The sequence below is a fragment of the Aythya fuligula genome, chromosome 11 (assembly GCF_009819795.1).
Source record: "Aythya fuligula isolate bAytFul2 chromosome 11, bAytFul2.pri, whole genome shotgun sequence".
Taxonomy (NCBI): Eukaryota; Metazoa; Chordata; class Aves; order Anseriformes; family Anatidae; genus Aythya; species Aythya fuligula.
In genome coordinates this window covers 7,936,072-7,963,801 of record NC_045569.1, presented here as the reverse complement: position 1 = coordinate 7,963,801, position 27,730 = coordinate 7,936,072, and the positions used below count along the sequence as shown (strand labels likewise).

Sequence of the window (27,730 nt, the reverse complement as noted above, 5' to 3'; positions counted from 1 at the left end):
TAACCTTAGTCAGCAGTCTGCTTTAATACATGGGTTGATCTACATTCTAAATTGAAGTAGATGTTTACCTTAAGAAAAATAAGCAGATTATTCATTAGTCATTTGATTTAATAACCAGAGGGATATCTGGAGCTCAGCTGACAGAGGAAGCCTTCTTCTAAACTGATTAAGCATGCTTTGGAAAACCACGAGACACTCCTGAAGAGAAAACTACACTGATGCATAATGATACCCTTTTCCTTATTCACCCTGCACTTTCAGACTTAGTGTCATTTAAACTTTATTCCACATGATCTATTAAAAATAGATGGTAACTACAAGAACTGTGATACAATTTTCTTTATTAAAAATAATTTACAGCATCAGTAACATTTTATGCACAATTGTCATCAACTGAACTTTTTGTAAGATACAGCTATACAATACTTACTGAACTTAAAACTTATGACTGTTTTGTTGGCTTTAAACAGCAGACAGATTTGCAGTTGCTTAAATATTATCAATATACATAATTTCATGTCCTTAAACTTCAGTGTAAAGTGTATAAACATCAACACTATCCCAAAGTTTTGTCATTTGGAGGGGGGGGAAGGGCACAGAGTAAATGTTTAGAAAAACTGTAATAGATTCTTCTCCAAATCAAACTGGAGACAGAATTCTAGGTTAAATACATCTAACACAGTCACTTCCTCAAAAAGGAGCACTTCCTCCTATGTTTTAAGATGCTATGAAGTCTGATTGAACAATGCTTTTTTGTGTGATCACAGCAATCCTCAGACTGTATTGTATACTGCCACTGCCAGAAGGCAAACTTCACTGTTGCTCACAGGCTCCTAGCACTACGTTCAAAGTCAAATGTCCCTCCTTCACTGCTGAGCTATTGACCTGGACTTTGTAATGTTCACTGCTGCACATGGGGAGAAGGGACAGGCACGTTGCCATGGATAATCACACAAGGGCTCTTCACTGGCAGTTCACTACCACGCAAGAAGCAGGAGATGGCTACGCAAGCAGCACTGTTCCTCTCAGCACCTGCTACACTTCATACGTACAGATCCTAAGGGTAGGAATCAGTCTGCACAAGAGACTGAGATGCTATCAGCATAAGCCTCAAGGTTAACAGCATCTCTGCTTTGAGCTGTTGTTCATTGATGTTAAGGCATAGGAGTGCAGCAGATTTCAAGTAGTTGCTATGATAAATGAAGCCATCAAGTCTCTTAAAAGAGATGACTACTTTTATTGGTGACAATAACTCATGGATAAGTCACAGCCCTTGAAATTGCACATAACTTCACAATATTGGTTTACCTTAAAATGGCTTGGATCACTATCTCCGTCTGAAGCAATGAGTGTTACTGCACTAGAGAGGGTGGGAGCTGCATCCCACTCAAGCATAAGCAGTTACAGAAAAATTTTTTCAAGAGTTTGGTAGCTGTATTTTCATTTATCATCTGCATGAGGCATCATTACCTGGCAGCTCTAAAGTCTTATTTGCTCCTCAATAATGAACATGCATTTTCTTCAATTAAGAATATATCCTTGAGCTGAAAAAGAAGTATTAGACGCTGTTATACAAGAAATAAGATCTTAACTCTTGATAAAATTAGCCAAAAGCATACCGCAGAACACTCATTCAGCATTCAGTTGAATACAGTATTCAAAAATGCATTGATTTAGTACCCACCAATGGTATGAGTCACTGGAATGTTGGTTGTTTTTTTCATTTCAACTAAAAGAAAAACAGCCAAATTAGTGAAGCATATAGAATTTCAAACCTTAAGGAATTTTGGCTAGTAAAATAAGAAGATGTATCAGAATTATGCCAAAGAAATGGAACATAGCATTTGAACTGTCCAGAAATTATACTGTATTGATATAATTGTCAGGTTTTTTACTTTATATTTTTAGGCATGTCACACCTACACCATTCAAATCCTTAAATAGCATCTTATTCTGCAAGTCAGCTGGCTTAGCGTCTGGTTATAAATTTAAATAAAGCACATGTAGTAAAGCTAATGTACTCCTCTTACAAGTTTTGACATTTAAGACAATGTTTATCAAGAGCAAAAACCTAAAAGCAAAATCTCGACAAGTTATAGGCAAGTTATTGCAGCTTTGCCCTTCAAAAGAAGTTCTCTCTGCATAATAATAAGTGGTACTATGAAGCTGTTCAAGATATAGGAGCACAGAAATAGCTATCTTGAAGCTATCTGTAAAGACTCACTTGCACCGATTAGAAAAATCAATGATTATTGCAGTGATAAAAACAAACACGCTTATGCAGAAACTGTGCATCTTTCGTTAACATTATTAAACACAGTGGATTATTTTTTTAATCACCAATACACTGATAATTACATTTATTGGAGTTGCAGTGGCTAAGAGCCAATTTGTTCGGTATCCAGAGATCTTCAGCTGGGGAATATGATACTTGTTCAGAAGAGCTGCAAACTAACAGCATATTAGAAAGCAGTAAAAGGTTGTATGGCTATCTCAGCTAGTTAACATTTGACAAGTAGAATTTATTAGACATATGCTGTGTTTATAGCAGAGGAATTTAAACAGTCATAATAAACTTTTTTAAAGGTTAAAATTCTAAAGGGAAGTACTTTGGGTAATGATATCAAACATTACAGTAAAAACCTGATGGCATAAAGGACAAACTGCACACCTTAAGGTAGACATGACAAATTGCAGCTTACCAAAAGGCCAGGGTGCTATATTTGATCAGCATGAACAAAATACATCGTGGGCATTTTCTTAAATGCAGAGATGTTGCCCATGCAAACTTCATATTTCCAGCACACAGTACTTCATGGTGTGAGCAGTTTAAAATCCGTAAGGGATATAATGCCATAAGGTAAATCATGATCTATCATACAGGACACCGTGCGCCTTGTGGACTGCCTTTTGCTCAGCCCATAATTTAAAGAGCAGATAATTCAAAACTGAAGATCTGTTCTAAGATTTCGATGCCAAAAAACGTCTGGCCTTTACCATTTCATACCATCTGCTACCCTTAAACCAACAAACAGCAGTACACAGATTTACAGGTGCAAAAACTAAGTGGAAACAACTGCAGAAAAACTTACATAATAATCTTCAGCACAATCAGTTTCAGATTTCGTGTAGTTTATTTACAAAATGGTCTCATAAAACATCCCCTCCATACTTACAGCTCTCTGCCACAACACACATGTTGATTTTAGCAATGTTTAATAGCACCATTAGAATATTATTTAAAATCAGGAAGGATCTTGTTGCAGTTACAATGATTCACAATCTTTTACATCCATGGACGAAGTAACTTTGAGCACACTAGGACTGTTTGCAGTTCCACAGTACAGATTCCTGGGTTCACACAAGGCATTTTCAGGATTACCAGTTAATGCAAGGTACCCATAGAGTCAGTAGTTACTATAAGAATCTTCGAGCCACAAAGTTTAGACTTCCACCATATTTGTATAAAGTTATCTCCACGTCGTTTTCAAACAAGGCAATCACGCTGAACACTTTTCCAGTGCTTGTCTTCAAAATAAAAACAAAGAGACCACAATCAAGAGTTTTCCTTTCACCTCCCCTTGCTTATTCTTAGTATTCTAACCCCAAGGTTTGTCTAACACAAGCAAATTCAATTTGATTATCTGTCACTGCAGAACAGAGACTTCTGGGAATAGAACAAAGCTTACTCTAGCAGATTCCATCCAGTTGGGGACATGCTATATATTGTTACTACACTACCCATAACAACAAAGAGCCACTTCCTTAAAATGACAGATTATATTTACCATAAAGATCCTTTACACAGGATGGAAAGCTGAATCCTCCTCAAATAGTTTCACTCTTGTCTTTCAAAGAACCTGAATGAGCTAAGACTCAATTCTACCCTAACAAAGTGCCCATAAAGGGGGAAAGCAATGCTAAAAAATTAAAAATCAAGGATTTCAGGCTGCATAAGGAGTGCATAGAAGGAAGGCTTGTTACCTAATATGTTTATATGTACTTCGGTAAACTTCAATAACTAGGTCAAACTTTAGGCCAGAGTATCAGTTTACTTTCAAAGATCAAATACTCTTTCCTGCTCCAATCATCAGGACTGAAAGCACAGAAAGTAATTAATCATGAGCACGTTCAGTAAGAAATTAATTGAAAAAATACTGCAGAAATACCTTAATATCCAAAGTCATTCCAGGCGACAGCTCTGGAGGGAACAATATAGAAAACTGCTCTCTGCCAGTGAGACCCAAAGTATTTGGATTTTCCCCAGGAAGAAACTGAAGTGGAGCTATGCCTATTCCAATCAATTGGCTTTTATGGACCTTCTCGTAGCTTTCAGCCAGGACAGCTTTAACACCCTGCAAAAACACACAAAATTTAGTATTTCAGTACAGTAGTGAGTTAAAGTTAAATACAAAAGCAAGCTTCAAATAATTTATGTAAAAAATCTTGCAATACAAGGTGAAGAAGAGTGCTTTGTATGAGTCCTGTATGTAGGTAACATCTTTTAGCTTTATAGCTAGCCAAAAGCAAATAAGCTGGAGCAGGCCTATACAGTATGAAACAGTTTTAGAATAAAGTGACGATGCTGTAGTTATCAGGGAGAAAGTCCCACATGCAATGTAGTTGCTTCTATTACTCCGGACTTGTGCAAGAATGACTAACTCCGAATATATTACGAATATTACAAGGAATTAGTCTATAATAGCTAGATGGTAAAATCCCTATAGAAACCAAACAGAGTCCAACACTAGATAAATATTCTACCTCAATGTCTGGAGTCTAGGATGCTAAGTTACATGTTTGTAAGCTACATGTTTATGAAATTCAGATTTACTCCTCTGACCAGTCACTCTTCCACAAAGGATCTTCTACAAAAGTTCTAGCAAAGAAATTACTTACATTTTTACAAACAAAATGTGGCATTATATTTGAGGTTGGAGACAGTTTCTAAACAAATTTATACCCAAAGCTATTTTTTCTTTTAAGGTACCAAAAAAACACCAAAAAACACAGCTGTCAAAAAACAACCAGCAGTACCAGTAGAAAAGGTCCTTTTGCCGCCCAGTCTCTTGAGCTACCTAGTCCATACTTCTTTCCTGCTAAAATAATTACAGGAATGCCTTCTTTCTGGTACAACTCTGCTGCTTCAAACACATCTAGCTGTGGAATAACAAAATGAAATAATTTGAGTGAGTTCTAAATTCGTATCACATTTTTTAAAGTATCTATAAAAACAAATATTTTTACCGTTTGTCCAGATGGAAAATGAATTGTTTTAGGAGCTGGTTTTCCTATGAACTTATTCAGAAGCTTGATATTTGCAAAGGTACCTCTTGTCATCACAGCATCATTACCTCTTCGAGCTCCATAAGAGTTGAATTCACGAGGTGTGAGTCTACAATAAAAACATTTAAAAGGGAATCAGTCATTTCAAAGATTACCTTATTTAGAACGATATTAAGATTTTAAGTATCACAACATCTCAAAAACATTAAGTTATCAGCACAAGAGGTAAAGACCTATTTATCTGACAAATGCAATTGTTTTAATTTTATTATAATTATGATACTATTATAATAATATAATGAACATGCAAATCATTGTTACATGAAAGCTGAAATTTTAAATGCATTTTCTGTAACTTCATTATCAAGTGTTACAAACATTATGGTATTTAAAACAGGAGTTATCTTACAAAAAGCATGGTTACTTATCCTCTCACCTCTAACAGCATGTTTAGCAATAAATATTGCACCAGAATGACAGCTTTACTCTTAAATCAAACCACCATCTTAGGAGCAAACATCCATTCTCTTTTAATACTACTCATTCAGACTGAATACAAGTTAAAAACAGAGTCCACACCACAGGGTACTATTTTGTCATGCTCCACTGATACTAATAATATATCTTTGCAATATAGTACAAAACAATTTCCAAAATACTCAGTGGAGTTGCGACACTGAATAGATATCATTACATGGACTCTTCAGAATTTCAGAAGAGATGAAAGGCACCCAGTACTACCACTGCAAGATGCTGTTTGATGCAGAAATAAGCTAAAGCACCAAATTTACATTTCTAAGACAAGGCTTCACTTTCTCAAATGATACATGCTTCTCGAACTTCTGATCTGTTCTGCACATCTATCCGACTCTTCCTGAGGCTGATAACAGAAGTAGTCTCTAACCTCACATTCACATAAGATCACACTTTGTAAATTAAGAAGTCATTTTTGCTTTGACCTGTATTTGGCAGCAGGTGTTACCTCAACAGTTATAACAAGGAGCTCTTGCAGTAGGTCTCAGTTGTTTGATATAACGCTAGACAGGACCACGAGATAAGTGATTACTTATAAATCCCAGCAGCAATTACTATTTTGCTTAACCATGTACAATCTCCGCTTGATGCAGATAGGTATTTATATTGACAAGCAACAATGATGATCAGTTATTTGACTTGTAAAGCAATCCTCTGATATAATCAGAGCTGTTTAATATGAAAAAACATACCCTTTGTTGGTCAGATACTTCGCAGCAGCACTACTCCTTGCAATGCTTCCAGCAGGGGATATGTGATCTGTAGTTACAGAATCTCCCAAATACAACAAGACATGGGCATTTTCAATTGCTTGTGGTGAAACTGGTTCTTTGGCCTAAAAGAGAAGGGGGAAATGTGATGAGGGGGAACTGAACAAGATGGATAACTCCCATTTTAATTCTAAGAGCCTTTTAGAAATAACAGGCATCTGCAACATATGAAGAGAAAGCACAGGCTCCCCTCATTCCAAACATACAAACAATATTTAGAAGACAAGTATTAGCGATGATCAAATTTGATACTTACACATCAAAGCTTTACTGGAACAGCTATTCCCTTACTTAAATCTAATGCATATAGTCTGGTGGGTAGATCCAATGTACTTACAAGTTTATCGAAAAAGGAAGGACATCTGATATAAGTAGATTTCAAATCCCAGGGAAATAAAGCTGACTCAGGCGCTTCCAGTGAATTCCATCGTTTGTTTCCCTTCTATATAAAAGTAACCAAAATGAACAGGAATTTGTCTACAGTCTTTTTGCATTCTGAAAGCAAAGACCTTTCGGTGATTTATTGTTTTTTTTAAGTTATGTGAAATAATATCAATAAGGTAACTTGTAGTATATAGGTAACCATATCAGTCAAATCCTCCTTTAGCATAATAGAAATAACTGACAATCCAATCACATTCAACTGGAATATAAAACTATAATGAAATGCCCTCTAAGTTATTTAGAACAAAAGACCATTCTTACCTCCATTTTTTCTTTCAATTCCTTAAACATGGATGATATCACACACTCTTCCTCCACTGTGTGTAGCTCTTTTCGGGTGGGCCAAATATCTCGTAGGTAGATACTTTTGCCATTAAAGCCAGTGCCTGGGGACGGTTTTAAACAGAAAAGCAATTTTGAAGCAAAATACTTAGATTATTAATACACATTATATTCATATATGTACATACACTCAGCTCTTCAGAGACGAAGAATTTAAAAATCTTAGGAATTTAAGAAACAGTTAAGTGGATGTTTTGTTTTAGCTGCTAGCAACATCAAATGTAACTGTGCATTCTCTTCAAATATCCTGTTGTATTATGCTGAAATGCACAGGAGGAAACTTCTTCTAGATATGCATTAGAAATATGAGACATATGGAAATACTTACCCAAAGGCTCAGTCTCGAAGTCTATTCTAACAGTGCCTGCAATAGCATAAGCAACTACTAGCGGTGGAGAAGCAAGGTAGTTGGCACGGACACAGTCGCAGAGCCGTCCTTCAAAGTTCTTTGTTCCAGACAGCACTCCACAGGCAATTATATCACCCTGAAAGTCAGATCCAGATGTAACTTTTTCAGGACTTCATAGTACTACAACAGCTTGTGTTATTTTTTTTGATGACTAAGATGTGCTTTTAGCATTCCACTTCAAAAAAATATCCTAATTCTTCAACACAAAGGCACTTTGTTCTCCAGTGCTACCCCTTCTCTTCCTCCTACCATCAAAAGGATTCTTCTCAACTCTCATGTGTCCTCCAGTCATTTCAGTGAACTCCTGTCTAATTTGTTACCTCTTCCTTCTATTTCACAGGAGAAAAGTGCTGCAGCTATTTGGACACCGCTGGTTCAAATCAATCCAGGACATAACTCCTAAAACTCCTTTCACATTACATTCTTCCTAAGGTTAGCTCCTATGTATTTATCTTACAGTTTGTATCTGTATGCTATGAAGACCACGTTACATTTATTTTACACACCAATCAATGGTCTCCCTCTGAAATGCAGAGGCTTGAGAATATTACTAAGTCCAAACCAAGAACAAAGTTTTCTTTACAGATTCCTGTATTTCTTAGTCATTCAACACTGTAACAAGTTCTGTATTCAACAAGCCTTGGACCTCTACCTGTTTTATTGCATTCCTGATGGCTTCTGGAAGGGGAGCAGTGTTTCCAACACAGGTTGAACACCCATAACCGACAACCTCAAACCTACAATAAAAAAAAAAAAATCAAGAAGTACATTAAATCATTAAGAGCAGTTTGTTAGCAAAAAGCATTTTTTTTATTAGTCGTCCCTAAGAGGATTTTTCTTCCCCTTTATTAATTAGGCATTTTAGGAATTTAATGACAGACATTGCATCTCATTGACGCAAGAAAATTTTTGTAACCAATCAAGGTTAATCAAATAAAATACCTCAAAAGGTTTCAGTTCCTTAAATACTGGCAAAGCAAAGGCAGTTATGTTCCTCTTAGCACACAGCTGGGCACTATTAGAGAAATATGAACCTAATCTAACTATTATTTCTACCAAGTAACCAAAAGCATGCTAAACACCCCACGAAAGTATGAAAAGGCCAATTCAGGCTGAATATTAACAGACTGCCCTGAAGAATATACATCCAGCTTCCACTTTCAAAATACACGAACTAGTACATCCCGAGAAAGATACTCACACATATGTAGATTGTTACTGAAAGTCAGAGCTCAGCTACAGTAAAACTTTACACAATTCTAAGGTGGGAATAAAATTGAGTGAAACAACCCTAAATAAACACATAGCTAAAATGACAGACTAGCAAGCTTAAGACTTAGCCATCCCAAAGTGACTAGCAAGCATGGTTATCAACCTGTACAAGAACCCATGTGAACTATTTCTCTGAAATTACAAATGGAACAGGAATCAAAACATACCCAAGCTTACTGAGGTATGGTAATACTCCACTTGAACTGAGGTAATGCGTAACCATTCCACTGCCTGGTGATAAACTTGTTCTTATGTAGGGCTTTACCACTAGGCCAGCTTCAACAGCTTTTTTGGCCAGAAGTCCTACAAGACAAAAAAAAAACAAAAAAAAACAAAAAAAACAGACAGTTTATGTTTTGCATACCCCTTAAAATAACATTTACACAATGCTAGCTTATTTAAACCAAGCATAAAAAAGGCCATGGGGACCTCTCATTTATTAAAGTAACTACTTGTCTGAATAAAGTTACTTTATTTGTAACAATATCATTCAGGTTTTAGCTCTCATTCCTGCTCTGTAGATGTCCATTTTCTCTTCTATAACAAAAATATTTCTCATGTTCTAGATGGCCATCAGTACAGCACTCTTCTACTGATAAAGGTCACACAGCTTCAAAGTGAAACTTGCCTTAGCCACAAGGGATCTTAAAGGAAACAAAGCAAGGTCTGAGAAGATGTAACCGTTCCAGGAAAATTACATGCATCTTATAAAGACATAACACATAGTACCTAACTGTTAAGGCACAGAGCAATTGTTCAGCAAACTGGATTTACCTTCCAGACTCTGCTGCTAAGCATGCAGTTCAAGCTATTACTATCTATGACAAAGCCCACCTTCTGTACCAACTTGTGTCAAAATGGGCATCTGCCTGAAGGTAGCACTAAACCTGGTTACCTGTTGAAATGCTACCAAATAGAAATATTTTTGAATTACTATTATTACAACTACTTTATGACAAATTTTGAGATCATACTACTGAAGAAAATCTCGCATTATCTAACCTCTTGAACGTAGAATTTTAAGGCTAGAAGTGTACCATTTGAAACCTTCAAGTCATTACAGAAAACCTACGAAAATGAAGGTAAAGGCTATGTAAACATGGGCACAACATTAAGATCAGGTTGCTACCAGACAACATACCTGCAGCAAGCATGACAGATGGATTGCAATTATTGGTACAGCTGATTACTGCAGCAATGACAATGCAGCCGTGAGATAGCTTGTATTCATTTCCTTCATACTGAACAGGTACAATGTCATTCTGTTTCTCAACTGCAATCTGAAACCCTTTAACACCAGTCTAGATAACAAAAATATGTTAGCAAATATTATATATTAATTATGACATTACAGCCTGACCAAGTGAACACCCATTTCAGACTAATAATCAGCTGTCCCATTAGGAACCCTTACGCAGATTTTGGATCAGTTCACACACCTCACTTGCCATACATATAACAGTCTTATCCTTTCTTTGTAGATACATTAACTTTTCAACAATTGTGAACAAATGCCAGTCAAAGGATGGTTGATGCCACATATTTCTTGCTACACACAAAAGAACAGTTCCTTAAGTTTCTTAGGGAGTATATTAAGAATATATCTCATTTGATATAATGCTTGTTTCTGAATTAGATGCCTACTTAAGACTAATTTGAAAAGGATAACTAAATGCAAACTAGCTTCTCCAGCTCTGCAGCACCGTCATCCATAATCTGTTCTGATTTCTCTCCCCACCACAACTGATGATTCCATTTTATATACCTCATTACAAGCCAGAAATGCTAAAGCCAAAGAATTTTGATGGAACTTCTAAGTGGAAATGTTTCTGATCAAATTTCGTTGCTAGCCCTTAACTTGAATGAGCAATATTAAAAGTGACCATGCATTTCTGTATTATCTACATTCTTAGATGCTTATGCTTACTGCAAACCAAAAATACCAATTTAAGAGTGAAATAACTTCCTCTGACGTCAAATTACGCTGCAAGCAAAAAGTTCTGTGCTAAGTTAAGGTGGATGAAACAGAATTTTAAAACCTAGACCACTAGGTAGCTTCAAATCTTCTAAGTCCTTCTGCATCTCCTTTAACACAAGATGGACTTCTTCCTCTTGTAATTCTGTTTAGGAAATTAAGTAAAATGCAGCTCTTTAAAAAAAACAGAAATTAAAACATTTCCCCGGCTTACACTATTCATTACTAAAGTTTCCCTCTGTATGGTATAAATCATGAAAATAAGGATTTTTGAATATTATGTTCGTGATGAACATGCCTACAATTTACCAGCTTCTACCCTGGGGATGTTTGTCAAGCAAGAAAATAATATCTTTAGATTATCTGTTCACATAGTAATAACTAGGGCTCAGTAGGTGTGCAAGTAGTAAACAACATTTACTTGTGTGGATTATAGTACCTTTCGAAGAGTACATCTGTCGTACAAACCTTTTCATTTAAGCAGGCTTGGAAGTCACTTTTCATGTTATTAACAGCCACTCTATCTTGGGATCTCTTGGGGCCACTGACATACGGAATTATAGAACTTAAACTAATTTGCACTATCTGAAAAAGAAAGAAAAGAAGCATGCATTAATCAATCCCAGCTCCACATTATTTAATACACTCCTTTGAGACACCCAGGACATGTTTTGTTTAAAATACCAGTGTTCTGAGACATTAAAACTCTAGCCTTCCATTTTCAAGATGGTTCACTGTACAAGGCTATCAATCACAAAATCATAGAAATCACAAAATCATAGCCCAGGTTAGAAGGAACCTCTGAGATCATCTGGTCCAACCTTTTGGGGTAAAAACATGTTGTCTAGCCAAACCTTAAAAGGTTCTTCTTCAAACTGCTTTAAACATTATCCCCTAACTTTCTACCATCCCTAAGACTTGCACAGTTACTTGGGTGTGACAGGAATTAAAATACATACCTCTTCATTGGAATGAACATCATTTCCCCATTCTCCTACCCCCACCCAAATTTTGCAAACATGCCCTGTTTAGAATTGTGAGTTAAATGCAACTTCATTAAACCAATACAAGTTACAGCAGGAGATACATAAATCAGCCGCTGTTACTTGTTAGAGAAACAAACGAATAGACAACAAGTAATTTCAAGCGTACCTGGGAATACTCAGGTTCTCTGGAAGAACTCTCATCATTTCTAAATAACTTCACAGCTTTAAGATATGCTTCCATGACTTCAAGCTTGGCCTTGTCAAAACCTTAGTAAATACAAACATGAGAAAGTCAAATAAATAAAAACAAAACACAGCTCTCAGAAATTGAGACTGTTTCAATCTAAAATTATCCCTGAACATCCAAAGTAGTCCTTTTTCCAAGGCACGCCACTTCTGTATCACACCAGCTAGGAGCTATCAAGAATGACATACGAATTAAAACACATTTTGTTTGTTCTTTGTTTTCAAATTAATTTAACTTTCCCTCTTAGATCAAGGAACAAAATAAGCTGTCTTGACACTAGCAATTGTAGCTCTACACTTACAGATTTTTCCCTTAAGTTCATTAATTTCTTCCCCTACTGAGACTTTAGACAGATCACGTGTTTAGTCAATAATATTCCATATTACTGACGATGACTAGAAAATCTGTTTTGTTTGATCTATGCTGACCAGACAAAGCATATTTGGTATTAAAGATGTTCTAACTAGTACTTAAAAACAACAGACTTCAGTTTCAGAGAGGCTTACTAATGTCAATAAGCTTTTGCTGCTTGTTACCCTGTGGCTTTCTGCATTTGCTCTAGGTTGATAAGGAATGGGCATCCTTCTACCTTAGCTTCAAATGTCACTGAAATAATGCTTTTCAGAGGAAAAAAATCACTGTGAAAGTCAGAAACATGTTGTGGGTTTTTTGCTGTTTCACTTCTTAAGAAGTATTTTAGATGTTGATTTCGTAAGGATTCTACAGGTGGTGAGGGGATTAATTCCATATACAGATGTCCCTTCCAACCCAAGCCATTTTATGTTCCATATATTCTTGAAAATATAAATGAGAATTTTCTTATACTTTAAAGTTTACACATGCTTTCAAAAACAAGGATTCTGGAAGTCAAAAGAATAGTTCAGCAAAAAGAACACAATGTTAATAAATTAGGTATCAGATAAATGAACCAGACTGGATGCATACCTCAAGGACAAGTCAGTTTTCCGTGCCCCAGTGTTCTATGTGCAAAAGTTACAGCCTCACTTAAATATGGGGAATACATGGAGACAAAATAAGCCATAAGATTCTACAGGATAGAAATTTTATCCTAGTATATCCCACAACACGGATCGTAATTGTATGGCAGGATTTTGTATGTTAAATCCAAGACAAAGAGTGGTCTTCTGCAGGGTTCTAAGTATGGAGCTTCCTGCAAGTGCATTAACACATCTGAAACTATTACTATGAACCAGTACCTGAAATTTCGTCTTTACCTGTATGCTTTAAGTGCTTCAATGTCACATTATCAACAGGGAAAAAGCTCAGAATAGCACCATATTCAGGACACATATTTGCTATTGTGGTTCGGTCTGCTACAGACAGCTGGGAAACACCACTCCCAAAGAACTCAACAAATTTTCCGGCAACATCAGCTTGCCTAAGATGCTGTTTAAAAGAACACACAACAACATTTGTTATCTCAAGAGATAATGTAAGCAATACTTCTTGCAACAGTATGCAATTAGCAAGTCATGATTGTCTGAAATAAAACAAAGTCCCACATATGCAAAAAAAAAAACAAACAAACAACCTCCAAACCCCATGAAGATACTAAGTTCTCTAGACTGGAACTTGACATGATTACACACACCTCCATTTGCAGCAGATTTCTTCATATTTCTTAGTCAAGAACATACAGATGCTTCTCAAAGCACTATGCCAGAATATATTTTCAAAGCAATCAAAGTTCTTAAATGCTTTGACACTAGCTTTTCATTTACTAAATCTGGATAGTCTGCGCCACCCTGGCAAAACCCTGGCTTCAGAAAATACATTCTTCAGTCATACCAGATTATAACTATAGATTGGCCTTGTGTCTAGTAGGATTTTAGAAGAAAAAATGTATCCAGAAGAAGTTTGAGCTAGGGAAGAAGCCTACATGCTGTAAATAGAAGAAAAAAGGGAATTAAGGCTTCTCTGTGTTCCTCTGCACAGACTTTTTTTTTTTTAAGGACTTAGAAATAAGCCACTACAGAGAAAAAACACTGGAATGTTTAAAGGTATACCACAAATACTCCTCCCAGCATTTTATTTTCTTCTCAACCTCTCCCATGGTGGAACTCACAACACATTTTACTTGCTTTGAGAAGGCATTGAACTCTTACCTTTGTAATGCTTAGAACAATATCTATGGATGTAGCAAGTGGGCTGGCTGTGCCTGTCAGTTCGCACCCAACCACCTCTGGCAGAGTTAGAGTAACTGGCATCCCCAGCATCACTGCTTCTGTTTCAATCCCCCCAACACCTGTAAGGTGAATATTATGTTGATTTTCATCAGTTTAAGTAACAGACTAAATATTTTTAAGTTCTAAAAATCTAATAAAGCTCTTCCTGTTAAGCCTAAAGGCTACAGCAAGAAATGCAGATATTTTCCAATAAATATTTGTACATGGAAGACATTGAGCAAGACTACTGCTGAAGTTCCTGGACTTCACAACCTAATACAAAACCCTCTGCATCTAAATTTATTTCCCATAAGGAAGGAAACCTTTCTCTAGATTTTTTTTACTGCATGTCCAAGAAGCACTTCAGTATCAACAGGTTTTTTTTGCTATTTTCTTTTTAAATTACATCAAGTTATTGATGAGATTAGCTGAGATTACTATTAAACAAGAAACATTTTGAAGAACAATTCAAGACAATTTGTCATGCTTGAGACAGAAATATTCAGTAGGAAACAGTTTAGTATGACTTTCAAAGTGCTATCAAGTTACTCTTCGCATACTTACCCCAGCCCAAGATACCCAAGCCATTTACCATGGTCGTATGAGAATCTGTGCCAACCACACTATCTGGATACAGGAAATCTTTAACTTCAAAAACAACTCTTGACAGATATTCCAAGTTAACTTGGTGCGCCATTCCAGTCTCCGGTGGAATTATGGAAATATTCTTGAAAACCTTTGAACTCCACTGTGATTTTTACAAAATGAGAAAGATTTTTTTTTTCCAAAGGCTTATTAAATTCTCACTAGAACTAAACAACTAAAATGACAAAGCTAACAGATAAACAGCAAGTACTGTTATATTACATAAGTGGCTCAGTTGTCAATGAGTTACATGAGCCCCCTGAATTCTACATATCCTTAACGATTAGCAATTGAATCGATTAATTCAATTCCTATTAAAGGCTGCATCAATAATTCATACTTGCCTTCCCAAAACAGGGCTTTGGGCAAAAGTCTTGACTTCCAGTTGATGCAACTAATTTTCAAGCACAACTAAGACTAATATTTGGACAACAGAACCTGACCATTAATATTTAGCAGATTGCAGTTCAGGATTTACATCTGTGTATAATACTGAACAGGCAATTTAGAGAAGTGTCTTGCTACACTTAAACTCAGCATGCTAGATATAAAAGAAACTGCCACAGAGACTTGTAACAAAATTCAGCTTGGCAGTTTCCCCTTTTCAATAACATTCAAGCTAATTTGCAGCTTTTCTGAAAAATATCCTAGTTTCCTTATATGAAAAGATTTTTGGATCACTGCATTGAATTCATAAACAACATTAGTGGATGAGGATCAAATACCAATCCTGCAGATCCGTGACTAAAAAGATGCTGATGCCACAGAAGACTTGTATTAAACACAATGCCTACTAGCACGGCTGCCTAGCTGGAGAGTAGCAATGCCTCAATACCAGCTTCTGTTCAACACTTTAACTTCAATAAGATTTTCAACAGGATAAAGCAAACTTTTATTCAAAAGCTCATTGAGATCTACAGCACAGAGCTCATTAAAACACATTAAAAGATTAATGCTTCATAAATATCTACTTTGTCCATTACCTTCACATTTGCAAGACCAATCAAATAGTGAACTCTTTCAAATCAGAATTAGAAATATTTTCTCCCCTTTAAGTGACACCTATGTTTAGAACCTCTGCAGTCTAACAATTTTAAACAATTTTAAATTTCAAGCCATAAACCTATTATTAGCTAATTTTCTGTTCACATATTAAATTTGGATTTAATTAGCATCTGATATTTCCAAATTACTACATTTCTTTTATCATCTAAACCTGACCACCAGCAGAGAACAGAGCAAGATCTCAAAACAACCAAAACACACACCACGCAAAGCTTGAAGTTCACAGACATACCTTAAAAAATTGAAGTCTCTCTCTATTTCTGCCGAATTCCATCTCTTGATTCTTCAATACTGTCTCAGGCCTAGGAAGACAGTAAGTTTACAAGCACTACCATAATTTCAAAGTACAAAAGAACAAGTTATTTCTGCTTGTTTGACAAAAGACTCGTTTAAGCCTGCAGCAAAATTTGAAGTGGTTTATTAAAACAAAGGTAATTCCTTCCTTACAGCAAGGTGTCTGTAAACAGTCAAAAATAACTGATTTAATCTGTGCCGAGAACAGATATAGTTTTAGGTGTAGTTTGCCTCAAGCATTTAATCTCAAAAAATAAGATCTATTCCCAGCACATACTACAGTATTAGGAATCTTTTTCCTCTAATTAATGTTCTGCTGAGTTGCACACATCAAATTTCAACTATTGTAAAGAATCAAGGTGTTCACTAGTTCATGTGGAAAACACCCTCCATGTTCAGTACTAGCCCTTTAGCAACTGGGTAGAACGTTAAGACATTGTAACTATCCTCCATATATTTTTCCTCTATGGCACTACTTTTTGTTCATGATTACTCATTAGTACAGTCTCTTAACATGAACTATCTTTTGTAAGTTATATTAAGATACTGCTATCCATTATGGAATAACCCACAACTTAAGAGCAATAACCTCTGCTTTGAGAAGGTGGACAAAGAAGAAATACACTTGTTTTACAGCAGGAAGGAAAAAAAAATTCTCAGTTCTCCAGAGGCTGATTTTACATCATGACCCTTCCTCATTTCTTCTTTGCAGCGTCAGAAGGTCAGCAGGTATATTGTTTTGCAAAGCCCTTAGGGACAGTCATCATTCAACCTTCAGCTTAACAAATGCTACTGCTGGTTTCCTGCCAGAGACATCAATATTGCTGAAAACATCACTAATTCTGTGTTACTGCACCTGCACTGAGCAGGAACATTTGCATATCTATAAAATAACAAAGACAATCAGCTTTTAAATTCTACACCTGTCAGGCACAAGGTGACAGACATCTGAATAGTCTATCAGAGAAAAGAGGTGGCAGCTGAAAGAAGGATGATTACATGTAATTGTCATAGATGGAACAGTACACAATGATCTGTTAATATTGAAAATCTGGAAAAGACAAACAGATGAGGTTCCTCTGTGCCATTACACAAAGGCAGGATGTATGCTGACTTTCAACTCAGTGACAGAAAGACTGCGAGACTACAGAGAGAGAAGTAATGTGTAGGCTGAGAGCCAAAAACTCCTGCAAAGCTCCCATAGGGAAATGAAAATTTACTTTGAGCCATGAAACAATGTTTCATTGACATTTACTTTCTAACTTACACAGGATCGCTCCTGTGCTTTATTGTCCTTGTACGGAAAGGAGGTAAGTCTCAAAATGTCATTTAAAATGACAGTCATGAGTCACACAAATGGCCATCTGCACTGTTTACTGAAATCCTTCTAAAAAATTTAGACTAATTAGACTAATTTAGACTAACTGAAACCTGCTACATCAGACCTTCTAGATGCTGGAACCAGTCTACAGAATGTGTGACTAGAAGTACAGAAGTATGTTTAGAAAGACGTGTCTCTCTAAACTGTCCCTGGCAGTACCTAACACAGAAAGATGCAAGTAATTAAAATAGTAAGTTTTCATACTCAGGCACCGGCTGAAGGTGAAAAGGACAGAGGATTGGCGTGTTTTCAATCTGCGCAGGGAACTGTCCTGAGCTGCGACTTGAATCTCCAGCACTACATGGCCCCTTGCAGCCAGTCTGACCCCTGCAAGGTAACTTCCGAGGCTGTACTTTAAGTGGAGAAAGCTTTGCCGTCGGCTTCTGTGACTCACCACCTCCAGGATTTGGAGTATTCTGTATTGCACTGTAATATAAAATAGAAGAATCATTTAAACATGAGGTTTGTTTTGTTCCTAACCACTTAAGCTCACTTAGTTATTACCCCACTATACTAGTTAAGTGAACTGCAATGAATTTCCTGAAAGATTAACACCAGACAAGTAACTCCATCAATTCGTTCATCAAAGATCATGTTTAAAAAAAGAACATGTTGCAAAGGCTAAACTTAGGGCATTACACTTGGAATGGGTGGGCAGCGCCTCACGCAAGCAGTGGACTGGCACGTTTCTTATTCTACAGTAGTACTATACATGTTTCATACAATCCATTAAGGAAGATGACAAAGCTTTTTCAATTAAAGAAATGTAACTTACTATTTAATTAAGCTTTTTAATACAAATTCTCAAAAGCTCAGATACATTTTATGCTCTAATCAACTCTGTCAGAAGACAAAAGTCGTGCTTTTTTTTAAAATGAAGTCCATATGGCACACTACCCACTATTTATTGGATATTCAGTTTCCCCATGAGAGTCAAGAAACCAGCTGTGAAAGATGGATGATTTCTTACATATTATTTACGAAACCATTGATTTGTAAAGCCACTGCTTTCTGCAGCTTTAACACAGAAAGATAGGTAGTTATCTAACTGCAGAATACTGCATGGCCTTAGAGGATACCTTGTCTAAATCCCAACTTAGTCCATGAGCCTCTGATCAGCAGGAGATACAAGCTGTAAAAAGCAGCACAAACCAACCTGCAGGGAAGGGTTTCTTATCTTAGGCCAGCAGCTGCTGAGTTCCTGCAAGCTTTCCAGAAGTGAAACTACAGAAACCTGATTTATCATTACAAAGCAGCACACCGAGACCTCTTGTCAGTACTTGGTCTTGCTGATAATTTCAGGCTAGCCCAAATGTAATTGAGTCCACTGTCTCTTCAGACACAAGGAGGCAGACCACAGGACTGACACTGCATATGCAACATGCTTTCCACTCTCCTAAGACATTAACCAAATTAACCATACCCAGTTTGTGAATTCTATTAATTCAGGGGAAAAGGCCTGGAGCAAAGAACAAGCAATTCACGGTTCTGCACACCTTTGGGAAGGCTCCATGATGAAGGGGGATTAGGGCTGGAGGGTACTAGAAGGGAACTTCAGCACACACTGAATCAGGTTTTCCTTTTCTGCAGCATTATGTTTCTACCACAAGGCAACCCCAGGCTGTTTTCATCACATCAGTGTGTGTGTCAGAAGAAAACCAGGCTGACAGTTTTCTAGTCCTAATACTTTTCCAGACTCCAAGTACACTCTTCCCCTAAATCTATACAACCGTTTTTCATCTGTAGCAAAATCAAGACCTACATGAAGTCACAGTCATAACTTACGAGCTGAAATTACAGTCCTTCAATACATCCGACTGCAAAGCCATTCCTCCAGAGCTGCGACAAGGGACTTACAATTATGTTAACCTACCAAAAGGTTTTACCAGTAAGAACAGGGCAAAGCAAAAATGACAAACACTCTACCTCATTTTTGAGGCATTATCTTCTGGAAAACATGACAGACCTAGCTTACTTCAGCAATCTCCTGCCCAGAATTTATATTCTGTCAGCTCCATCTATAACCCCTCAGAACCATTCTCTTTCTTCTTCTAAAGTATTATTTTTGCTACTTTTATCTGGTCCTCTTTCAGCTACCATCAAGTCTACTTTCAGGGATCCAGACACAACAAGTGATTTAATGGGATGGGACAATACAAAGACCAGAGTAAACCCACAACTCAGCATCAGATAGAAGCGTGTATTTCCTCAAAAAAATAAGGTGTTACCATTTGCTGAAATCAATCTGCAGAGAATGGTCAACAGTGAGATCAGTTGGGCAGGCAGGATTGACTTTCACAGGATCTCCTCCAGCATTTCTCACTGCTTCCCTCATGGCAGCAAAATCCACCATTGCTGGAATTCCACTTAGAGAAGAAAAAACAAAGTAGTACAGTAACATCAGACATTAATGCTCTAAAATATAGAAACTTCTTTCTAAGTCTATATCTACCTATTTGAGTTCTGTTTCAGACAATATAACCCTGTTTTTCTATTCTCTAAGTTTTAAAGAAGTCCAAATATTTTTATAATTTAATGGAATTGGTACTAATTCACAACAAACAGCATGCTTTAAGTTAACATACCAGAAAGTATAAGAACACCTTAAAGAAAATAATTATATTTGCTCTTTTGTCCTGCTAAGCTTCTGAAATGTGATGTACATAATTTTCAGATGCTTATTACTTTATAAAATCTTGTATTGCAAACAATGCTCACACTATACATTTTAATATGTTAGCATGTATTAATGTTCTTACAAAACCTGTCATTTCTGAAGCTCGGCATTTTATTGAAGCTGATACCCTGGTTACTACATAGGTAAGAGTAGCTGAAGTACAGAACTGAAGGGAGAACACAGTACTAGATCAGTCTTCTTAATTTTGCTTGCTAAACAAAATTAATAAAATTAATTTTTATTTTTTTTAATTTCCTCACTTCTTCATAAACACTTAGATAATGATTCACCAAGACATCCTGCACTTAATATTTGCAAGTTGCTGAAGGACTGTCCTTTCAGCTTGGCCATACTCAAATCACATAAAGTTAATATATTAAGAGACTTATTAAATATCTATTTTTCATGCTTTGAACTGGGTTACATATTCTTGTGGAGCAAGCAATAGTTATCTCCAGTTGTCTCAAGCACAAACTATGTATTTCAATGAACTGCCAGCCATCTGGCTACAGTCAAAATGCTGTCACTTCCATCTGTGTTTTGGCACTTATCCTGTAAAGTGTTCCGTGTAGGCCAACAGCTTCATCCTCACCAACCTGTGCTAAAACCAGGGTAGCATACGAACGACTCCTATTCTTCCATCACATGCAATTACGTTATATCTGCTGAACAGCAGCAGCAGCGTATGAGCTATTTAGAAAGAGCTATTTCAGTATCAAAAGGCTAACTGCTACTTCTATTTTCAAGCTGAAGTACACCTACAACTCAGTGAGCTTGCACAGATATTTCACAGTATTTCATGCACACATGTAAGCACACACTCCACTTACGTAAAATCTTGAAGAACAACTCTGGCAGGACAGAAGGGCACTTCAACATTATTCTGTTTTGTCTTCCAGTCTAAAATGTTCATAGCATCTGTTTCTTTCACTAAGAAGCCATCACAATTACGGATACTGGATTCAAACAACACTCGTATAGAATAAGGCAGAACATCTAGGGTAGGCAAAGTGACTTAGTTAGTGCAACAGCCTTAAGCTTCTGTGTTTTGCTAAGTTACAGTTTCACATTTCTAAAGAGGTCCAGTTTGCTAGGGATTAGAAGAATGAGAGCTACGGGAACCCAATTGTCCAGTTGCTTTTGGGTTTGATCTTCGTTGTAAGATGTGGAAAGGCGAACTGCAGAGTATGTACGTTGCAGAAGAGGAATTACCATACAGAATTTGAACAGAAGATACCAATGTCTTGACTGCACTGTGTTAAGTCACTGACACTTAAGAGGTATGCTATGCCAGCAGGAGATGCATGCAAGGCATCTAGAGCCGGGATTACCAAACAGAATGGGTGACAGTCAACAGCAATGAGAATATGCCAAAAATATTTCCGACCTGTAAATTTCATCATTACTTGAGACATCAAGCCAAAAGCAACTAATGTCACATCATTTTCTTTGTCTTTGATAAACAGTGATATAAAGAACAGAAACCATCCTCACACGTGCCATAAAAATATTTCATAAAACATTACAGCTAACATTTCACTATTCAGTTACTTTGTTTATGATCTGGATTAAGGTATTGAAAGAAACAGCTTTCTAGCATGGTGAAGTCCAGGGAACTGGAAATGGAAATGAAAAAAGCAGAAGTAGAAAAAAAGCATGTGTCACTATTCCCCACAAACAACAAAAAAGATGAATTCACATTTTCCTCCAGATACCATATTTCTCAGTATAATTCAAGGAAACAAATGACTTGGTAACAGTGAGAAATATTAAATAGTTGGAAGAAGAGGGTTAAACAGTTAAGTTCAAGTTTTAGTCAAGAGAGTTAAGATTTGGTGGTCTCAACCTAACTTGCGGACGAACTTCTGGACTATCAGTACAGGATTTGCTGACTGTTCTCATCATGCATCTACTGTTGTCTAATTAGACAAGTCAATCAAAATAATATAGAAGTGTCACCAAACCTACTCTGAAGCAGCTGTAATGCCACCACTTCACTTAAAAGCCAAATAACCAGAACCAAACTCTTTTGCTTTTGCCTGGATTGCAAACAAACAAGGCGCCCTTGCAGCAGTAAGAGCTAACTGCATGTTGGGCCAGGTAGCAGCCATGGAGGGATTACTTCTCCCCACCAGACAGCAGTAAGGTCCTATCTGCAAAGCCGTGTGCAGCTTTGGGCCTCTGCTTTGTTGAGATCTGCCACATCCCCAAGCATAGCCAGAGAAGAGCCTCCTAGGGCTGTTATGGAGCTGCAGCTCCTGTCACACAGGAGCAGGTAAGAGACCTGGTTTGCTCACTCTGAGAGGAGAAAGCAAAGCAAACCAACTGTTGTCTTCTACAGCCTAACAGGAACTGCAGAGGAGGAGAAGTCTCTGAGATGTGCCCACTGAAAGCACAAAAAAGTCAGAAGGTGCAGGAATGGATACTGTGATAGGATACAGTGAAGATGATGTGACAGGGAGGGTGGCAAAGCACAGGGTCAAGAGAGGCAGTGGAATCTCCATCCTCACACATTGGTGGAGCTCAAGTGAGAAAGGCTCTCCCAGTTAGCACTAGTGCCAGCAGGGATATGGGCCTAGATCTCCAATGTCCCTCCTGTTCTACATCATCCTGAGGTCTTCATAGCAACCATTTTACCCGTAACTCATTCATGTTTTCAACACTAGAAAAATCGGATTTTTCTTACAAATTGACAAATAATTCAATTAACATTTACATTAGAAATCTGATTAACTTATTGTCAGATTATAGTCAGAAGCCCCAAGGCAGAGAACAAACAAGCAATAGCCAAAATGAATGTTCTAGCAATAAATGCAATGAACAATTCCAGATAATGGATTCCTTATTAGTTGTTGTCCCACACTGCACTTAAATGCTTTCAATATGCAATTAATGTGAAGCCTCCACCTCCTGCACATCAGCCTCCATTGGAAGAGAAAGGCCTTCTTATCCTATTCTGTTTACATTACTTCTCTACATTTCTCCAACTACTTTCAGTACTGCTCCAAGCTTTACTCACTCATCCAGACAGAAAGCAGTATCTTCTGTTTAAATTCTCACTCCAGCCACAAGGACGCTCAGAAAAACTAGAGCAGAACTGACTGGCTTTGTTGCTACCACACTACTGCTGCTTCTCAGACAAAGCCATGAACAGAAGCATTCTACCTCCTTCTCACGTGCTTATCTGAAAGATTAACTGCAGCATTACATTAGTCGGAATTTGCAAGAGCACAAAGCTGTTGCACAAAATTTGCAGCAGCCATTGTTGCCCTGGAAAAAGCTCCCATCTATTCCCTTTTAAGGACAGGCAAGTAATTACTGCTGTCAAATACAGGTTTAAAATGAAATATCCACTGGTAATTTTTTAGTTAAGGAACACAGATTTAAAAAAAAAAAAGTAAAAGTGAAAAAAATCCCAAATAACTCTAATAATATATTATTTGTTTAAGTATTTTATGAGTTTAACATGAAAGCTTAAGAAAATAACGAAAGTAAGCTTTGATTATCTGCAAGATTAAAACCTATTCCAGCTGACAGTGATCTATAGCTCTCCCCATCTGCAGTTCTAACCGTCCCCCCATCACACACACAAATGCTTTCTATTTTTTAGGAGGCAACCAGACAGACGCCCAATAAAAACCTTTTTTGGCACATATCACTTAGTGACACATAGCATACTAATGACATGCTGAGACTAAGCATTTGTTTGTACACCACCAGAACTCATCCTTCCGCAGCAACTGCAGTAAAAGCTACATGCCAGTAAACACAGTTATCCACTATCTGAAGATACTGTTAAGGTGAAATTAGCACACCAACAAACAGGACAAAGGTGTAATTAAAAAAAAAGGTTTTTGGAAGCACTACACTCCAGTTCTCAAGTTACTTCAGTACTTTTTAACAAAAGATAAATTATTTGGATCTGTAGTATTAGAGTAAGACTCTGGTGATACCTGCTGCACTTTCTCCCTCGATGAAAAAAAGCTGCATGAAATATTATCCCCCCTGCCCTAAGCTATTAATCAGCTTCACAAGGCAGTAATAGAGTATAAAATTATAAGCATTCAACTATACCTATTAAGAGCCCACATATTCACGATTGCATCTCCTAACGTTTTACAGCAGTAAGTGGTGCATGTTTATTACTGGTACTGTTCTAATTGCCAACTGTTAAAAGTCATCATTACCATACTTGGAGCCTCCAAGCTTCGAGACATTGTAGAACCTCTTTTGTGGATAGTTTGTTAATGCTTCAATTACGGGCTGGTAAGGGCTTCCTGAAAAAAAAAAAAAAAAAAAAAAAAGTTGCAGATACGAAAGAATGGAAGGTGTGATAACTGACAGAAGGCCAGATTTTTATTTCTAGTTTTTCCAAAACAATTGTTCCTCTTGGACTGTAAGTAAATCATGAATGGAAAAGCTTCCGAGTGGATTAAGACATCTAATGATGGAGATGTGACTAACAGGAATTTTAATATTACTAGGTATGTACAGGTCATGCAAGTCATCAGCATAGTCAGAAGCCTACATGCACGTCTGACCTTTATTGTCTCAGTTTACCATCTACAGGACAGAACAAACGCACCTTACCAGCCTAGATAAGAGCCAGATACACTACAAAGCATAAATCATTAAGCGCTTGGCTAATGACAGGCGAGCAAGAACCAGAAATAAACCTCCTGGCAGACGTTAAGTGAGGAGAAAAACGCCTCCTGGAGAAGGCCGGGGGCTCACAGAGGGGCTGGGGCTCGTTCAACCGGCAGTGAGCCGAAGGGCCCGCAGCGCTGCCGCTCCTCCGAGCCCCTTGGGCTGCAAACAGCGAGAGCGGGAGGAGCCGCAACGCGGGGCAGGGGAGAGAGGCTGCGGCCGGGCCGGGGCAGGGCTGCTCCGGGGGGCACCGGCACCCAGCACCCAGCGCCGGCCCCGCCGCCGCCGCCCCTTTGTCTCGGCAGAGGCCGGGCACCAAACGGGCCCCGCCGCCAGGCCCCGGCCCCGCGAGCAGCACCGCGGGGCCCAAGATGGTGGCGGCGGGCAACGGGAGGTGGGGAGGAGAAGGGGGGGGGGGTGCGGGGCCCGGCGCTGCCGCCCCCGGCCCGCCGCAGGCCTGAGGCAGCGCTGCCGCAGCCCGGCCTGACACAGGGAGCCAGGGGGCGGCCCGGCTGAGGAGCCGAGCAGCCGCGCAGCCCCGCGCTCGGGCCCGTGCCGCCGGTGCGGAGGGCGGAGGCGAGGCCGGCCCCGGCCGTGTGGGCGCCGCACTGACCTGTCCTGGCAGGGTCCATCGCCGGCGACCATATTAGCGCGGCGGGGGGAGCGCGGCGCCGGGGGGGGAGCGGGCCCGGGCGGGGCCGCGCAGCTCTCGCGAGACTACGCCGCGCCCCGCCCCGCCCCGCCCCGCCCGGCCGCCTGCCGCTCGCGAGAGTCGCCGCCGCGCAGCAGGGAAACGGGCGCGGGGTCTCGCGAGACGTCGCGAAGAGGGCGGAAGTGGGCAAGCGAAGGGAAAGGGGAGGGCGGGCAGCGAGCTCTCGCGGGACCCGTGGGGCCGGTGACGGAGGCGGAGGGGCGGGGCGGGGCGGGGCGGGGCGGGGCGGGGCTGCCCGGCGGGGGGCGGGGCTCGGCCTCACCTCACCCTCGGTCTGCCTGGCGGCCGGCGGTAACGGTTAACGGCCGAGGGCTAACGGTTAACGGCTAACGGCCGCAGGGAGAAAGGGAGAAAGGCAGCAGCAATGTGAATATCCCCAAAATATTTTTGGAACTGTGCATTTGACCAGTACTCGTGAAATCAAGCCAAAACGACTGATCACAGAATCACAGAACCACAGAATCATCTAGGTTGGAAGAGACCTCAAGATCATCGAGTCCAACCTCTGACCTAACGCTAACAGTCCCCACTAAACCATATCCCTAAGCTCTACATCTAAACGTCTTTTAAAGACCTCCAGGGATGAAATTGATGTACAGTGGCAGCTCTGGCAAGTCATTTTCAGACAGCCGCTGTCTCGTTGTTTTCATCCCCGTTCTTTAATGAACAGGGATGTGACAAACCCTCCTGGCGGGTGCCATCCCATCGACCCACCTCACAAAGCGCAGGCGCTCCCGCAGCCCGCCTGGGAAGGCAGGCGCAAGGTGCAGCCGCGCCGCCCGCTGATGTTAGCCTTGCTGTGGAGGTTTTCTTCCTGCCATACCCCGTGATTTCTTCTTTCCTTGCGTTCAGATTGCAATCTTCCTCCATAGCTGGGGGCTGGAATATTTTTGTCTTGACCTTCAGCGCAACGGTGCTGGTGCCTGAGGTGGCAGCACAGTGAGCCCCATGGCCCAGTGCTGGTTTCTCCCGGCCGCAAGGCCCGGGCAGTGCTGGGGGCACGAAGCCCCCCGCAGGCTGTCACCGGGTTCAGGCCCTCAGGAAGGCTGCCGAGGAGAGTCTGTGACTTGGCCGCTGACTGATTGCAAACTACCTTTTGTCTGCATCCCTTTTTACCTCAGCTGACACTGACATCCTGAGCTGTAACAGAATGGCTTGAGGCACTGATTGCAAAAGTTTTATTCAAAGTCATCTGAGCAACCGTGATTCTGGCATCCTTTTGTCTGTCCCGGGTCGCAGTGCTGTCAGCATTATCGCTGAGGGAGGGGGCAGGCTCTGATCAGCAGGAGGGAAGACGGCGGAGGATCTGGCTGAGATGTCTGCCCAGGGGAGCTCCGCCAATTCCGCTACATAAAGCGAGTTCATGATGCCAAAAGCTGTCTGGTTCTTCAGACAGATTGTTTATGTGCGGCATCTTGTTTACAGCTTTTGCCCTTGTAGGATCAGTGCAGTCATTTTTCATTAAAAGCTCAAACAGGGAGGGCTGCAGCCTTGTTCCTTGGCACACGGCAGCTGGCCACCCTCTGCTCCCCGGCGCAGGCGGCTGTGACACGTGCTGGCCACGCACTGGCTCGTGGGAATGGGGACGTGGGCAGGAGCCTCGGGGGGCAGTGCTGGGAGGGACACGAGGGGCAGATGAAGCGTTGGCAGACAAATGATGGCAGCTTTGTCTCTTGACAAATTCAGATAAGATGCATCTCCAGGGATGCTCTGCGCCATCGCTGACCCACTTGTTTTCCTTTCTGAGGGAAACCTCTAGTCTCACAGGGCTGAGTCTACAGGGTGTCAGTGGCAAAATGACTTCTGGTTTTCTTCCACTGTTGACTGAAGTCTGACTTTGCTCTGTTTCTTGTTCATG

At 39.4% G+C, this 27,730-nt stretch overlaps 1 protein-coding gene across 1 annotated transcript; it reads right to left on the bottom strand.

Annotated features, from left to right (window-relative positions):
- Nucleotides 1-324: 324 nt before the first annotated feature.
- Nucleotides 325-25,835, bottom strand: IREB2 (iron responsive element binding protein 2). Its single transcript, XM_032194575.1, has 22 exons — nt 25,774-25,835; nt 24,701-24,790; nt 21,344-21,509; nt 20,065-20,202; nt 18,041-18,262; nt 16,394-16,463; nt 15,016-15,199; nt 14,392-14,531; nt 13,501-13,672; nt 12,185-12,285; nt 11,501-11,617; nt 10,199-10,358; nt 9,225-9,360; nt 8,438-8,522; nt 7,705-7,861; nt 7,296-7,420; nt 6,928-7,032; nt 6,513-6,655; nt 5,248-5,395; nt 5,038-5,160; nt 4,170-4,355; nt 325-3,528 (listed from the first exon to the last, which is right to left on the bottom strand). Exons 1-22 carry the CDS (start codon nt 25,790-25,792, stop codon nt 3,418-3,420), a joined length of 2,898 nt encoding a protein of 965 aa, XP_032050466.1. The 5' UTR covers nt 25,793-25,835; the 3' UTR covers nt 325-3,417.
- Nucleotides 25,836-27,730: the final 1,895 nt, after the last annotated feature.

Excerpts from the sequence above, each read along its gene's own strand:
- IREB2 (XM_032194575.1), bottom strand. Across the intron at positions 8,523-9,224 it reads CCATACCTCAGTAAGCTTGG|GTTTGAGGTTGTCGGTTATG; the intron begins GTATGTTTTGAT and ends TTTTTATTGTAG. Across the intron at positions 5,161-5,247 it reads ATTTTCCATCTGGACAAACG|CTAGATGTGTTTGAAGCAGC; the intron begins GTAAAAATATTT and ends GTTATTCCACAG.